This window comes from Stenella coeruleoalba (assembly GCF_951394435.1).
Source record: "Stenella coeruleoalba genome assembly, chromosome: 11".
In the NCBI taxonomy this organism is placed as follows: Eukaryota; Metazoa; Chordata; class Mammalia; order Artiodactyla; family Delphinidae; genus Stenella; species Stenella coeruleoalba.
Window position 1 is genome coordinate 14972076 of NC_137157.1, and position 16759 is coordinate 14988834.

The window sequence follows — 16759 nt, forward strand, 5'->3', positions numbered from 1 at the left end:
TGGGGTAGGCTTGGGAATCTACATTTTTAACAAGCACCACATGGGACCTCGTGGCTTTGGGCCGTCCTAGCCTACCTGTGTCCGTGGGCTGCGGCCTGGCTGAAAGAGTTCATATCACCCTGGGGGGTGGTAGAAATTCCATTCCTGTACATGGTTCCTATCAGGGGGTCCGCGCCACGCTCCAACAGCAAACTAACCAGCTCAAAATTTCCTGCAAGCCCAGAGAAGGGGGTTTTATAAGAGAATCAAGCAAACACACAGTCACAGACACATCAAGGGCCAGCGCGCTGGAGCCCCTTGGCCGGCGTGAGCATCAGCAACTCTTACCTACGGCGGCTGCGAGCTGGAGGGGTGTTTCTGAATAGTTCTCCTCGCCATGCTCCACAGAGCCCTCCACCTTGGCCCCAGCATCCAGGAGGAGCTGTGGAGGAAGAGTGGCCATTGAGATGTTTAAAGGACATGCATGCGAGGGGACGTCAGGAAAAGGTGGTGGAAATCAGTGTGACGTCAGTGTTCCTGCCCTCCCTCTGGGTCTGTGAGCATGTGCACGGGGGAGGGCAATTGCACCTCAGAGGAAAACCCGAGAGCCTCTCGTATCTTCTAGAGCCTCAGATCACTCAAATTGTGGTCCACGGACAGTAGCATCGGCATCCCCTGGGAGCTTGTTTGAAATGCTGGCTCTGAGGCTCCACCCCAGACCGAATGATGGGAATCTGCACTTCAGCAAGTTCTCCAAGTGATTTATATGTACATTAGAAGTTTCTAGAAGCACTGAGCTAGAAGCTCGTGGCACCAGAGGGTTGGAGGACTTCCTTTCGGGGTCGGTGACACAAAGCCTCGGAGAGTATTAGTGGGGTCTCTTAGAGCCATAGCAACGCAAGAGTTCTGAAGAACTCTTCGGGGACCACCAGGGCCAACCAGGACAAGAATCGCTTCTAGAACATCCTGGAGGGCTCTGAGGACAGCTCAGCAGATGCTGAGTTTTCTGGCCAGCAAGATCAGTGAGTAAAGTGGCAGAGTGAGCTTCCAAGAGCGCTGCTGAATATGATTCCATTCTGTGCATCTCTGAGAGATCTGGGCTTCCTAAAAACAGAGATGCTGTCCATGCTGGATCTCACAGTGAACGTGCTGTCAGCACTGCTGATGTAAAATGAGGGGGAAACATCTGTCTTACCTGTTCAGGGCTACCTGAGGGCACAGCCAGGAAGGGGCTGCCTACCTGGCATTCCATGATGTGTGCACCTGCTGCACAGAGGTGACCTGACTTCTGTTTGGCTTTGCTTGGCTACCCACTGCTCCTCTTCCTGATTTAAAGGCTGGGGATTCCACTGCATGTTAAGGGATGGCATTGGTGTCCACTAGGCCACCCTCTGACCCCTCCTTTCTTAGATCCCTCCACTAGGAGTGGGCTGGTCATGACACTCTACAGGCAGAAGCCAGCTCTCGGTGTGACATGTCACACACTCAACCTCCTGAAACATGACTTCGGATCTGTCTTAAGGATTCCCACGACCTAGGAAACAACGAAGGATTCCTGTGGCACTCCAACATTGCCTAGGGGTCCCTAGCACACTATTTTCTGCTCTGCATACTTCTAAGAGGCTTGGACCACGTAAAAGGAGGTGAGTTCCCGATGTACCCAAAGCTCAGCGTTTATTAGGGGGTCAGATGTGGTCAGGGACCTGGGTGCTAATCTCTTTTTTCCAATGAAGTAAAGTTTTAAGATCTAGAATAAACCGAGCTTAAGATCTAGAATATACTAGATGGGTATTCGTTGAACACCAACTCTACAACAGCCAGAGAAGGTGCAAGCAAAACACACTTATGTGCCCAGAGGACCTCAGATGAGGACATACTCGGGGAGCTGTTTCAGAAGACACATGTGAAGACCCTACTCTAGGCCTCTTGGATGGGCTTCTCCATAAGTGGGATCCAAGCAAGTATCTTTTGGAACCACTCCCTTGGAGACCTGGATGTTTCTTTCCAGTGGTTGGAAACCACTAGACTCTATGCAAACACTGGGGTCACACCTAAGGGAAGGTTCTAAGGTCTCACACCAGCCAGGTCTTACGTTCATGTTACAACAAGCAAAAATGAACAAATCCACAAAATCACAGCTCAGGCCCCACCCCCGAGCAACTGGGAACAACTTGATAAGTTTGCCACTCTGCGTGTGAGGCTGCATGTGGGTATGTGTTAAGTTCATATTGGTTAGAGCCAGGCCATATAGAGCATTACATATAATATTTTCATTCATATGATATGAATGTGCTATATTTAACTGCAATTAACCAATATGAATCTCTTAGGGAATAGGCATGCTGGGAGAGGTACAAATTTGCATGAAAGAGGTAAAATTAAAGGTCAGATGTGGATAGGGAAATATGTTAATACCTGAACTACAGGAATATGTCCATGCAACACAGCAAAAGTCAGAGCCGTCCAATGGCGGGTCTCAGGGTGGACGGATGGATATTTATGAGGAGTACTGACAACCTATAAACAAATTGAAGTTATTTTCAAAATGTGACCTTCACAATACTTAGACCAGCAAATCTGACCTATCTGTGGCTGGGCATGTGGGCCAGATATGTACAAAAGGACGTCCTAGAAGGCGCCTCGGGAAACACTGGAGATGTGGGGTAGTGACTTCATATCCTCCGTCACAATAAGGACTCCTTTGCTTCTCATCTGAAAAGAGTTGAATGGATGATTTCTGATCACCTCTAAGGAGCCTTGGAGAAGCTGTAATGGTGGCTACAATGAGCCTGCTCCCCTGCCTGTTTCCTCTTCCTGCTTAAGGGAGGGTGATGCTTCTGAGAGCTACAGGATGTCAGGTAGTGTGAGGCCACTACCATCACATCCACATCTTTAGGGGAAATTCTTGGCAGTGGCAAACCCCGTGCAAGGGGAGGTCTGCTTCGAGCTTTCAAGCCAAGCAATACCACCAGCCTTCTGATGGAGGACATCACCATCTGGTCACAGCTCACCCCACACTGTCCTCACTTCATTCTTCTGCTGGCTTCCTGGTTGACAAGGACCCTCATGCTACTGGAAACCTAGGCACAAACCTTCCCTGGGCACACCACGAATGAGCAATCTGATACTGGCCTTCCCATATGGGGACCTCAAAACACCCCAGGCCAAGAGAGAGGCTGCAGGACAGCTAAAGGTTAGGGTCCTGCAGGATTGCCACCTACACATGGCTTTTCTTCCAAACATTCCTGGGGCCATATAGCCGCGATGCCTGCTGCTTTCATAGCAGTTGATTTCACTAATCACCGGCAGGGGGAGGACCTTGAGCTGGGAGCTGTGGGATGGGCTAGAGGACCAGAGAACCCCACCAGGACCCAAAGTTGACGAGCCTTTGCAGGGATGTGCACAGTGCTTGGGGGATTCATAGCAGGAAAAAAAATCCCCAATACCTGAAATTTATAAGATCCAAAATGGTTCTGGATCCAAAACCATGTCTATTGCCTGCTTTCCTCAGATGAATATAAAGCATGCTTTTTTTTTTTTTTTTTAACCACAGTACTAAGACTACAAGAGTATCTAATTTTGAACTAAAAAAAGTTTCCTGGGGTGGCTGAGTTAGGAGTGCAGCATGTCAATCGATCTTCTCAGCTTCTGAGACTGCCAATATTAGGCTGCCGGAAGAGAGTGGGTCTTCTTTTTTTTTTTTTTTTTTTTTTGTGAGAGTGGGTCTTAAGTCAGCATAGAACATGGTCAAAAAGTGTAATTTTACCTATTATAAGCCTTGGCGGGGGCAGGAACCAATAATAACTGAGTCCTAAATTGATGCTACTCTGTATTTATTTCTTCCAACTCTCTGAGATGGGTGCGATTGTTCTCCCATTTTGCAAAGGGGAACACGGAAGCTCAGGAAGGTTAAACTATTTGCCCAAGCAGAAAAGCAAGTTACTAAGATGCAGCAGTTTCAGAATTTGAACCCATGTGTCAAATTCTAAAGCCTGTGGGGAGTGTGCTTTCCACTATACCACACTGCCTCATGGAAGCTTTGCAATTAGCTTTAAGACCTGTGGTTTAAACCGGCCAACTGGGTGAGCCAATCGGGATTCGGTGGGGGAGGGTGGAAGATCTGGGGGAGCTACACCTTAGCTCAGGGTACGTGGACCAACTTTGTATTTGGCAGAGGAAAGGGCTGATGGCTCAGGAGAGCTCTCTCTTCCTGACCCCAGAAGGAATGGATCAGCAAGAAGAATCAGAGATTGGGTATAGCTGAACTGAGGGAAAAGCTAGGGCTCCTTGTGGCCTCGTTGGTTGTTTTTAAATAAAAAATGTTTGGGGGCAGCTCCTTGGAGTTTGGTTGGGCTGGGGCCTCAGGACGGAGGAAATCCAACAGCTGGTCTGACCTATTTGCTGGACTGAGCACCCTCAGCGGTGGCTCTTTGGGAGATAAAGCCCCCCTCTCTTTGCTCGCCTTCCCGAGGGACTGCCAGGCCCAGGGGCCCTGCAGCCCTCTGCACCCTCACCTCCACATTCAGGTCAGCTCCGGCATCCAGCAGCATCTGAACCATTGCCTCGTCCCCGCGGACGCAGGCGTACATCAGGGGGGTCATGCCCTGCAGTGAGTTAAAAACCAGAGAATGGAGGTTTACCAGGTGGCTGTGTCACTTGACAAAACAAAGGGAAAATCTTACTGTGTGAAGAAGGCTATAACTGTACTCAAAATCCAGTATTTTAAAGTAAATGTACAGCCCTATAAGGTCATAATCCTCCATATTTTGAAAACCAAAAGGGAAGCAAGAAGGGAAACATACATTGCCTTTTTTTTGCATTTATCTTGGCTTAAGTCGGAGGATTTTTTGTTTGCCTTAGGGTGCAACAGATCTAAAAGTGTTTGCTGAAACAAGTGGCTGGTTTCAACTGAAAGCTCTTAGGAACTTTCTGGATTCTGCAATATCAGTCCTAAGCTATCTAATTGGTAAACACTGTTTCCTTGACATTTTCTCTTTCACAATATAAGTGTCATCTTTGCTCTATGTGAGCTGCTGGTCAGTGTCAAGGGAAATTGGTGCCTCTGAGTATGACCACAGCACGACGTCAGCTTTGACATTATCATTTACAAGCAAAAGGCAAGGGAATGAGGAATGACTTTCAGGAATTCCATATCTGCCCACGATTCCTGCTTATTACAAAGTACCACAACCAACAGAAGTAAGGGATAGATTTTTCAATAAACAGTGTTGTGAAGGTGGCTATTTGGGAAAATGTTCAGGTTAGAGCCTTATCTCACACTATACACCAAAATCATTTCCAGTTTGATTAGAGATATAGAGAAAAAAATTAAAACCATAAAAGACATCTAACTGGATCTGTTTCTAGGCATAAAAGTAATGGAAGAAATCACAAAAGAAAATCATTATAGTGTTGAGGACACGCAATTGAAAACATAAACAAAATTAAGAGGTAAACAATAAATTGAGACATATTTGTCATATTGTAACAGAGGGTTATATGTCTAATATGTAAAGAGCTCTTTGAAATAAAGAAGAAAAACACTTAAGCTCTAACGAAAAACAGGCAAAAGATAATTAAATTAAGTAAAAAATTAACAGGGTACACATAAATAGTTGGAGAGTGTGTACAAGGAAACAGTCTCTGGGAAAGTAATTTGAGATCAAAAACTTTAAGATAAGTTGATGCATTTGAGTGACTATTTCCACTTAAAAAAAGTTCCCTAATGAAATAATCAGAGATTTGAACAAAGGTTTGTGTAAGTATATGTAGCTCAGCATTACTGATATAAGTAATTAGAAACAATCTAAGTATTCAACAACTGAGGTATGGTTCACTGAACAAATAATATGACCATTTTATGTAGCCATTAAGAGTGAGTTAAAAAAAGAATATTTAATGATACTGCAAAGTATCTTTAATACAAAATACCAAAACCAGAAAGATAATAAATCCTTGTTCTTAAAAAATAATGTGTGTGTGTGTGTGTATTACGGCTCCTTTGTGTTGCTCAAGAAAATTATTAGCTGTTATCCCTTCCCTGGAACTTGCTGCATGAGCTGCCCATGTGAGAAGCAATTCCATTTGTCCTTTGTGACTTTCCATCTGGGGCTCACATTGAAAGCTGCTGTTTGTTTTCTCCATCCGTGACATCTTCACCCACCCGGGGTGTCTCCCTGATAGATACACAAGCCTCTCACTGTACCTGTGTCAGTGGTTTGGGGGATGGCTGCCTGTCTCTGAGGTGTCTCCTAGGGTCCCTCAGAATGACTTTTGTGTATCTTAAACACACCCTGAAAGTTTGGTGAAAATCTGCTTGGATTTGTTCTGTGATGCAGAGAACTAATTTTAACTATGCTGGAAAAAGGGCTTGAAGGACACAAGCTAAATATAAATGATGGTGGATGATGATGGTATGATTTCCTTTCTGGAATAGGTCTATTTTTCTCTATTTTCCATTTCAGCTGCAAGGATCACGTGCAACTTCTGTACAGATGAACAAGGATATTTTTATAAGATATTTTAAAAACTTAAAAAAAAAAAGACAACAACAACAACACAATCACCCTACGTCACCAGAAGGGGGAGCCTCTGTTCAGTGCCTGCTGTTTCCATCCTGCCCTGGGGCAGGGCACATGGTGGAGGTGGGGTGCCTGTTCAGACACTCTGAGGACCCTGTACCTGTTCGCTCATGGTGTTGATCCCATCGGGCCCCAGGAGAGACACTGCCTGCTTCACCAGGTCCGTCCGCCCACAGTTCAGCATCCGGAAACCCAGGTCCTGCTTAAACTTGGCTTCGATGGCCACTGCGTCCAGCTTCCGAGAAGCGCAAAAGCAGTCGTCGGCCCTAAGGAAGGGAGAGATGGTCAGGTGTGTGCAGCAGCTTCGCCAGGACTGGCTCTCGAGTTAGGAAGCACCAAGGAGACTTTCCATTTGCTTTTCATGTCAATTGCTTGTTTCTGGGCTCCAGTTAGAATGTGGATATCTCTTGATCCTTGTCCTTTAGAACTGCCGCTTATCTGTCTTATCTCTCCTCTGCTCCCACAGCATATTGAGCTAAGAATAATAATGGCTAATATTTACTGACTGTTCACTATGGTTAAACTCTTTACATGAGTTAATTCGTTTACTCCCCACATAACCCTAAGAGGTAAGTACTATCATTACCCTCTCTTTTAACCATGGGAAACAGACACAGATAAGGGACTTGCCCAAGGCCACACAGCAAAAAGCAGTGAGCTGGGATGGGAGCCCAAGGCAGTCTGTGGAGAGCTGACCTGGGTATATACTGTGTCCCCCCGTCCCCCCATCACAGCATATACTACTATTTGCCTCTTTCCTTGTCTGACTTCCCCTCCAGGCTGGGGACTTCTGAGAGCAGGGACCTTGTCCAGCAAGTCTCTGCATCACAGTCCAGACAGCACCCAGCACGTGGAGGTGTTAAAAACGTTAGCCGAGTGAACACAGAATGGCTGGAGTCTCTACTTTCAAAGTGGAAGCAGGGCGGAGACCTGGCAAGATGAAATAAGAGTACTAGTGGTGAGATGCTTTGGAAACTAACCGAGCCAGTTGGGCGAAGTGAGCCAGGTTAGGGAAGGGTGGGGAGGAGAATCAAGGAATTCAAGAAGGGGATACAAACTACACTTGCAAAGGATGTTACTTCCTTCTTATGGTGAATTGTCAAATCAAATCACCAAGCATTTACTGAGAACCTGTTTGCAAGAGGCGCACAATGCCTGGAAGGGGAGAGGGCACAGGCCCTGGCAACCATAATGCCATGTGGCAATTGCAGTGATTGAGGTGTTCAGAGACACACACCAACAGAGCCTAGGGGATCCAGCAAGGCTTCCTGGGGAAGGTGACCCCTGAGCTTTGTCTTTTTTAAAATATATATCTTTATTGGAGTATAATTGCTTTACAATGGTGTGTTAGTTTCTGCTTTATAACAAAGTGAATCAGCTTTACATATATCCCCATATCTCCTCCCTGTTGCATCTCTCTCCCACCCTCCCTATTTCACCCCTGTAGGTAGTCACAAAGCACAGAGCTGATCTCTCTGTGCTATGCGGCTGCTTCCCACTAGCTATCTATTTTACATTTGGTAGTGTATATATGTCCATGCTACTCTCTCACTTCATTCCAGCTTCCCCTTCCCCCACCTGTGTCCTCAAGTCCGTTCTCTACGTCTCCGTCTTTATTCCTGCCTCGCCACTAGGTTCATCAGTACCGTCTTTTTTAGATTCCATATATGTGCATTAGCATACGGTATTTGTTTTTCTCTTTCTGACTTACTTCACTCTGTATGACAGACTGAACTGTGTCTTAAATAAGGAGAGAGAGGGACAGAGGGTAGGAGAACTTGGAGCAGGGCTTGCATGAGCAAAGGTATGGACACGAGACGTGGCGGGCTCTGAGAGCTAACTATGGAGGTTTTAGTGTTTCTGGGGCATAAACTTCCAGGCAGAGGGCCAGAAGCTGAGGGTGGGGAACTTTACTTAATCCTAAGACTTTATCCGTAAGAGCCACTGAAGGTTTCTAAGCAGGCAGGGGAGTGATACGGTTGGATGGCCAACTCTGGGAGACCGTGGAGGATGGATTTGAGGGGAGCTGACCCTAGAGGTGGGGAGATGTTAGTGCTAAAAGAAACAGCCAAACAGAAAGAAGTCACTGCCCAAGTGTGAAGTGACAAGGGGCTGAGTGAAGGTAGTGGGTGCTGGGACGGAGCAGAGGACGAAGATTCCATTTTTCTACGAGCAGGTGCCCATTTCTCAGGCGATGGCCCTTGTCCTCAGGCTGGTGAGCTACACGCCCTGCATCATCAGGAGTCTGTGCTGTCCCGGACCCCTTCATATTCCTGCTCTTTGCTAATGCTGGGCATGGATACCCAGGAAAGGAGCCAGGGCTCCAGAATTCCTGGTTCCACTCCTGCCTCTAAATAACCCACTTTCTGGTGTGAGGAAGGGTTAACTTTGCCAGGGAACTAGCTTCTTGTTAATCCTTGAAGGAAATGAGACGGACTGTTGTTCTGAAAGTTTATGGCACTAAGGCTCCTCAGAACGGCTAGGATCTGGGGCAGAGGACCTGAGGGATGAAGAACAGAGGGAACCTTAGGAATCACGTGGGATGGGTGTGCCCGTGACTCTTCACTGGGTTCCTGACCTATCAATCATCTCAGCTGGCAAAGGAGCCTTGGAGGAAGGCTGTCCGGAAATAGGAACACAGTCACAGGAGATGTTAGGGCTCTTAGAGGACCAGAGGGCGCTGATGCAGTGACGGTGGAATCCAGAGAAAGAGGAAGCTTGGTGTTGACGTGGGGTCTAATCTGCATACATGCTTCAGGAACTGCGTGTCAGGCCAGGCCATCCGAGGGCTTGTTTGTATGACAGCCCTGGGAGGAACTAAGAAAGGTATTTAGGAGACTTGGACCTGGACCCTGGACTCCAGGATTAGACCTTTTCATGTTAGGTCGGGAAGCCAAGACTACCTCAGTTGGAAGACTCTCCGAGGAAGCCTGAGAGCTCTCCAGGTGTGGGTAGGGGAGGGCTGAAGACTCCGGGTCTGGCTTTAGACCATGGCATCAGCACCCAAGATGTGAACTTCTAAGGACACATAATGGGGCTGTGCCCTAGGGCTTCTTGGTCCAGTTCATGGGAATTTGGACTTGGGATTCTTACAGCTACGGTGGCCAGATTTAGCAAATAAATATACTTTAGCAAATACTGAGTGACACAAACTTATACTAGAACATTATTCACTGTTTATCTGAAATTGAAATTTAACTTAAAAAAATAAATCTGGGAAAGGGCAGAGCCACGTGCCATGATTTGAAAAGAGCACACGGTGAGATCACGGATCTCACTGAATGTAGACAGCACCCATCTCCAGGGGAAGAGGGGAGGTGCTTGGTGTGGCAGTGGGCTGCATCTAAGGGACCCATGTTCTCCTGAAACTGGTTAAGGCAGATGCTTCAGGCAAAATGAACACAACAGAGAGAAGAAGGTGAGAGCAACAGGGTGAGATCCTGGGGCACACATCACAGAGGCTTCCGGAGAGGGAGAGACGGGGGCCTGCAGGTGTCACACCGAGGTGTCTGGAGCCTTGATGGGGGTGTGTGTGTGCAAATCTTGGGGAGGTATCTGATTTGACTAATTGGAAGGGAAACCTTTCTTCTAACAGACCACTAACTAATTCTGGAAGAGGTTGCTCTGTGAAATCAAGAGCCTCCTTCTTGGGGAGCAAAGATGCTGTGAATCGTCACCATCACTGAATTTGCAATTTCCTCTCTCCCGTCTGTGTCCAAGCCCCTTCTGCTCTCTTCAATGCCTGATTGATTCTCTCAAATAAGCATCTTTTCTGGAATCACGCTAAATTCCATGTGACTGGATGAGGGTTACTGCGGCACATCCTGCGTGTGGGCACCAGGAGGGGAGGTTATGGAGGAGAGACACAGACCCTACCCCGTGTTCACGGAGCTCCCAGACTGGTAAAGCGATAATTCCTGGAACAGCAGGAGAAGTGTTTACCAGCTACAAAGGTCCTTGATTTTAATTAGAAAGAGAGAAATGGCAAGAAATTACTGTCGCTAAGATGATGATGATGATAATTGTTATTATAGGAATCCAACACTTATTGAATACTGACTATTGAAATCTAAGCTCTTCCCACGTATTAACTCATACGATCAGTACAACAAGCCCACAATGTAGGTGATATTGGGAGCCCCGTTCCAGAGATGAGCAAACTGTCCAAGTCACAGGGCTGGTACGCGGCGAGCCAGGATCTGACCTGGCTGATCTGAGACCCCGGCCTGACACTGGTACTTCTCCATCATGCTGGCATATACAACCGTCTACTGGACCAAGCTGCTTGGATGGCTCTCAGACCCTCAAATTGGGCCCGTCCAGAATGGAGGTTTCTATGTCCATCCCCACCCTCCGTCCTTGTCCTCCAGTCATCCCATCTCCGTAAATGGCATCACCGTCCACCCAAGGCGCTCAGGCCAGAACCTTCTCTCATGCCCATATTCATTCCATCAGCTGTTAATGTTCCCACCCAAATCCCAAATCCGCCCGCTTCTCTCCACCTCCACCACCCGTACCCTGCTTCTAAACACCAGCATCTTTTTTTTTGGGGGGGGGGGGAATGGTTGTTTTACAACGTTGTGTTAGTTTCTACCATACAGCGAAGTGAAGTAGAGTCCCCTGGGCGATACAGCAGGTTCTTATTAGTTATCTCTTTTATACATATTAGTGTATATACGTCAATCTCAATCTCCCAATTCATCCCACCTCCCCACTCCTGCTTTCCCCCCTTGGTGTCCATACAACACCAGCATCTCTTGCCTAGAGGTCATAATTTCAGTCCTATTAAAGTGCTCATAGTGCAGAGACTTTCAGGTCTGGGCATATTTTAATTCTTAGGCCTGTGATATCCTAGACAGCTGCTGACAAACAAGGACTGCCTTGCACCAAGCATAGGCATAAGAGTTTGTGATGACGAATTCTCGTGACAGTGCTTTGGCTTGGGTCATTAGCAGGGGAGGGCTGGGAAAGGACAGTTGTTTAGACTTTTATATATTGGAAAGTTGTATTTTGAAATGCTTTAATAAAAGTTTTCTGTGTGAGGGACTTCCCTGGTGGCACAGTGGTTAAGAATTCGCCTGCCAATGCAGGGGACACGGGTTCAATCCCTGGGCTGGGAAGATCCCACATGCCGTGGAGCAACTAAGCCCATGTGCCATAACTACTGAGCCCACATGCCACAACTACTGAAGCCCACGTGCCTAGAACCCGTGCTCCACAACATCAGAAGCCCATGCACCACAACGAAGAGTAGCCCCTGCTCGCCACAACTAGAGAAAGCCCGTGCACAGCAACGAAGACCCAACGCAGCCAAAAAATAAATAAATAAAATAAATTTGAAAAAAGTTTTCCGTGTGATTTGACTCTTCTCTCTATCCAAACCAGTCTCTTACACAAGGTGAGAGTGAACTTAAAACGTCTATAAGGGGAATTCCCTGGTGGTCCAGTGGTTTGCGCTCTCACTGCCGAGGGCCCGGGTTCAATCCCTGGTCAGGGAACTAAGATCCCACAAGCCATGGAGCATGGCCAAGGAAAAAAAAAGTCTATAGGACCATGTTCTGCCTCTGCTTAACACCTTTCAATGCCTTCCCATGTACTGAGAATAGAATCCGGCTCTCCACGCATGGCCTGCCGGGCTCTGGGGTACCGGCCCGGCCCTGCTCTCCAGCACTTCCCTGCCTCCTTCACTCTGTATGAGCAATTCTCCTCTCTCTTCTGTACCTTCAGCTGGCCAACGTCTGTCCTGCCCGGAGGACTTTACTCCTGCTGTTCCCCCTGGCTAGAATGCCCTTCCCCTGGCTCTTTGCAGGGCTGACTCCTTCTCTCCCCTCAAGTGTGAGCCTGGAGGTCATGTCCAAAGGATGTCTTCTCTGACCATCTAAAGGAGGTAAGTTTCTCCCCTATCTCTGTACACCGTGGCTCCAGGTCAATTTCATCTGTCTCCTTCGTGGCACCTTTCAAAGTCTGTGACTATTTTATTAATTTATTTTTTCACTTGTAAAAAGCTTGTTTTTTTGTTTTTTGGGTTTTTTTCCATGAGAATGTCAGCCTCCTGGGGGCAGGACCACATCTACCTTATTGTCTGTCGTATCCCCAACAGCGCCTGAAGCATAACGGCATTAACGGATGTGTGATCCACGCACAACCCACTGTTCATTCTTGAGAGCAGACCCCAGGAAACGTCTGTTCATCAAGAATCCCTCGGCCATACAAAGTAAGGAATGGTTCTGGTTACTGAATTCTGCCAGCCAGTGCAGGCCAGCAAACTGAAACAGGTAAGAAACATTTTCCATAGCGGTATGTGAAAATGTGGCTTTCTGTTCAACTGGGTTTGTTAGAAAATTTAACTCTGCAAAGTCTTAATTCCTGCAGCATTCTTGCAGACACGACTCAGAGCTCCATTTACTCTTTCTGGAAAGTCTCTGAGGGATCTGCCCCGGAAGACCAGCAGGTTCCCCGTGGCCTGGACAAATGAGCATGCCTGCCTAAGTACAGGACTTATTTATGTAGAAATCTATTAAGCCGGTCACCTGGGGCTTCACTAGAAGGTGATCAACTTTGTGGTTTTTCCCTCTGAGTGGCTTTCAATGATGCCATAAAAAAATCTGATCAATTTAAGTAAGAGTGGTCAGCTACCAAGGTGGTCAATTTCTCTGACTTCTCAAGGACCCCGGCCCCAAGAGACTGGTTCAATATTTCCCACTACTTCAGGAACATGACTTCAGAAAGATGTTTTCCAGGAGGCCTGCAGGCCTGAGGACAGCAGTGATTGCACTGCCTTTTCTCCCCCGGGGAAGGAGGCGGCGTTGAGCTGAGAGCTGACACATTCTGCTGATATCTTGATGCAGTCCAAGTGACAAATGCAAGCTGGTGAGGCGTCAGACACATTTTATGCATTTATGAATTTTAAAAGCTAGCACCGAAGTTACGAGCATGAACCCTGGTTTTCCCAGCTCTACTGTTTAGCAGCTACGTGACCTTGGGGCAAGTTATTTAACCTCTGTGTTATTCAGTTTTCTCATCTGTAAAATGAGCTTTTAGTAACGATACCTTCCTTATAGGATTTTGGGTGTGGATTAAATGAGATAAGCCACGTACAGCGTGTGGAAGAGAACAGAGCTTGGCACACAGCTCTCATTAAATGTTAGAGATCTCATACCATAATCATTATTACAAATCACAAAGCAAGGTGCAGACTGGAGAAAATACACTGTATTTCAAAGAAGCAAATGCAGAGACACAGAGACTAAAGAATGTTTTAGGAATAGCACTTCTTAAGGTCTCAGATTAGACACTGTATTTAACAAATTCTACCAGAATAAAGGCGGTCCTTTTCCTAGTGGGGAAACCATGCCCCCAGAAGGGCTGTCATTCCTGTCCTGTATGCTTCTGCAAGCAAACTGTAAATGACGACACAGGTTGGGGAGGGAGGGGGGAATGGGAGTCACACTTGATGAAAGCACAGTTTCTGGAACAGTTCAACAGCAAGAAAAGCCAGAGCCTCTCAGGATGCTATGGGCCCGCCCAGCCAGGCTCCCACACCCTCTTTCCTCCTCCACCACCAGGACCAATCCTGACCCCGCTGGTACGAGAAGGTAACCTGCAGCTCTCAGGATCCCTGAGCTCCAGTGGAACTCTGCTAAGCCCGTCCCCCAGGGTGTGCGCTCAGAAGCCAGACTGCCTGGGTTCACTGCTTGGCTCTGCCCTCACTCCCTGGGTAATGCTGCACAGGTTACTCAATCTCCTTTATTTTTCTCCTCTGCAAAATAGGGACACTAACATTACATGTTTTACTTATCCAACAAAGACTTAGAAAGCAATGACCATGGACCAGGCATATTGTAAGGTTTTTTTTTTTTTACAAATATTGACTTGTTTAACTCTCATGATATCCTTATGAGGAAAGCATTATTATTACTAACCTATTTTACAGATAAGGAAAATGAGGCACAGAGAGGTTAATTAATTTGCTCATTGTCACACAGCTAGTAAGGAGGAGTCAGGATGTGAACTGAGACAGTCTGGATCCGGGGTCAGTCCCACTGACTAGTCCGTACTGCTCAGTTCTTAGTGATGTGCTGGCAACCACTGGGCTTCCAAAGGGACTCCTCATGACCCTGGGATCTGAACTCCAAAAGGCCTAAGCTGTTCCCATAACCATGACTTTCTCATCAGTAATAAAAAAAGCTACCCTTCACTGCACGCTCATTATATGCCAAGCGCTGTACAAAGTGCTTGGTTCCCACCACTTCAATGGATTCTCTCCTTGAAGGAACTGCTGGAAGCTGAAGCCCAGGTTTGAGTGTCTGACACCAAAGCCTGTGCACCTACGCAGCAGGCAGAGCCCAGGCCCCAGCACCAGAGTCCACATCCCTGTTTGGCTTCTTACTTGCTATCTTGGGCAGGTAGCTTAACCTCTCTAAGCCTCTGTCTCTCTATCTGCAAAGCAGGCTTGACAACACCAGTACTTAACGTCTATATCTGCAATGAGGATTAAAGGAGATGATACTTTCGAACCACTCAGCACAGTGTGTGATCATAATTGCCTGATACATGGGAGGCATATTTATTACGATACTATTATTTTATAACTGCAGGTCCTCTTTCTAGGGATTTAATCAGGCCATCTGGAATCTCCCCTCTCCCCCTTCCCCCTCCCCCATCCTCCAACCACACAATCCTCCAGTCCCAGGGCAGGTCTTTCCTTGGCCCCCCGAGGCGATTTCCAGCTATCCCAGAGCCCGGCCTCCCAGAACGCAGCCCTCCCTGCAGCCTCATGTTTGCTGGGCCTTGTGAAAGTTCTGCGGTTTCTCTCATGGCTTCTCACTTCCCTTTCCCCGTGTTTCTATTCTTGTTCATCAAGGTCTCGCCAGCAGGCTGGCAACCTGAGACAGAGCAACTTTCGAGACCCCTCTCAGAGGCAGTGGCCTGGGGTAAATATTTAGTAAATATTTAGTAAATATTTACAGTTTCCCAACACACTCTAGTTAATATACTACTACTACTACTAACTGACATTTATAGATAGCTTTCCACGTGCTAAGCATTTCACATGTAATAACCCATCTCATCCTCAACATGGCCCTCAAAACTGGGCACTGTTCTGTTCATTTTACAGATGAAAAAACAGAGGCATGGAGGTTATGTCACCCGCCCAAGGCCACACAGCTTGTAGGTGGCAAGGCCTGGTTCAACCCAGGTGGTCTGACTCCTGAGCCCATGCTCACTTCCTGCCAAAACCGTTAAACCCAAAAGGCAGGTTTCCACACGCCCATTTCACAGGTGAGGAAACAGAGACCGAGAGGCGTGAAGTAACCTGCCCCAAAGTCACTTGGCTCTTCTATCTCCAAGTCACCAGGCCTGTCTCGTCACAAAGTTAGGCCTAAGTAAGACTCGGGTTGGTGAGGAGTCCCACACCTGGTCCCAGGCCAACTCCTCTGAATCCAACACTATTGAATGCCACGAGCCACACCCTGGGAATACAGAGGGGCCGATAGGATGAGATTTCGGCTCCGGAGAACCTCAGAGGCTAAGCGAAGTGCCATGATTCATTCATTCCACGTATTGAGCACCAGCTACAGGCCAGGCGCTGGGTTAGGTGCCGGGGTCCCGCAGCAAGTGGACCAGACACGGGCCCTGCCCTCCCAGGCTGTCATGGAGAAGGATATTAAGCAAGATGTTTGGCTACATAGGTGACTATGTAACTGGAAATGAAGTTGCCTAGGGTTGAGAGTACAACACTAACTCAAAATAGTAATTGCGGATCAAGTCGCCATCCCTTCATATTTCTCTGTGGGCGTGGAGCTTTCTGACATCCAGGAGCGAGACGACAATGCTGATGTCATTTATCTGCCGACCCTGGAACTCACCCAAGGGTGGCAGAAAAAAATATTCATGAAATGGGAGAGAAGTACATACGTGTCAAGGTTTTTGTGAGGAATCAGTGAGAGGGTGCCTACGAATCTACTCTTGCTATGCTGGAGGTACTGTTTGAATACAGATACGTAACTGGAGATGTGGGATGTGTGACACAGACTATGAATTTCTAGAAGATGTGGGCCTATGTCAGTCATCGGAAATGCAGGAGAAACATTACAAGGAGTCAGCACTCCCACTACCTCTTTAGGAATTCAGGGTAATGTTGTGTTGTCTGTGAACAACACCTAAGCTAGGGATGGAACGGGGTTCATCTTGGGCAA

The 16759-nt window shown here is 47.3% G+C and overlaps 1 protein-coding gene across 2 annotated transcripts in view; it reads right to left on the reverse strand.

Moving 5' to 3' along the window:
- ABTB3 (ankyrin repeat and BTB domain containing 3) overlaps window positions 1-16759 on the reverse strand; it is a 319066-nt gene that overhangs the window by 38977 nt on the left and 263330 nt on the right. For both annotated transcript variants that reach the window (XM_079938119.1, XM_079938120.1), the window contains exons 5-9: window positions 6661-6826; window positions 4494-4583; window positions 2395-2496; window positions 328-421; window positions 76-211 (exon numbers count right to left, since the gene is read on the reverse strand). In XM_079938119.1, the coding sequence (XP_079794245.1) occupies window positions 76-211; window positions 328-421; window positions 2395-2496; window positions 4494-4583; window positions 6661-6826 (588 nt within the window). The remainder of the gene's footprint in view (window positions 1-75; window positions 212-327; window positions 422-2394; window positions 2497-4493; window positions 4584-6660; window positions 6827-16759) is intronic.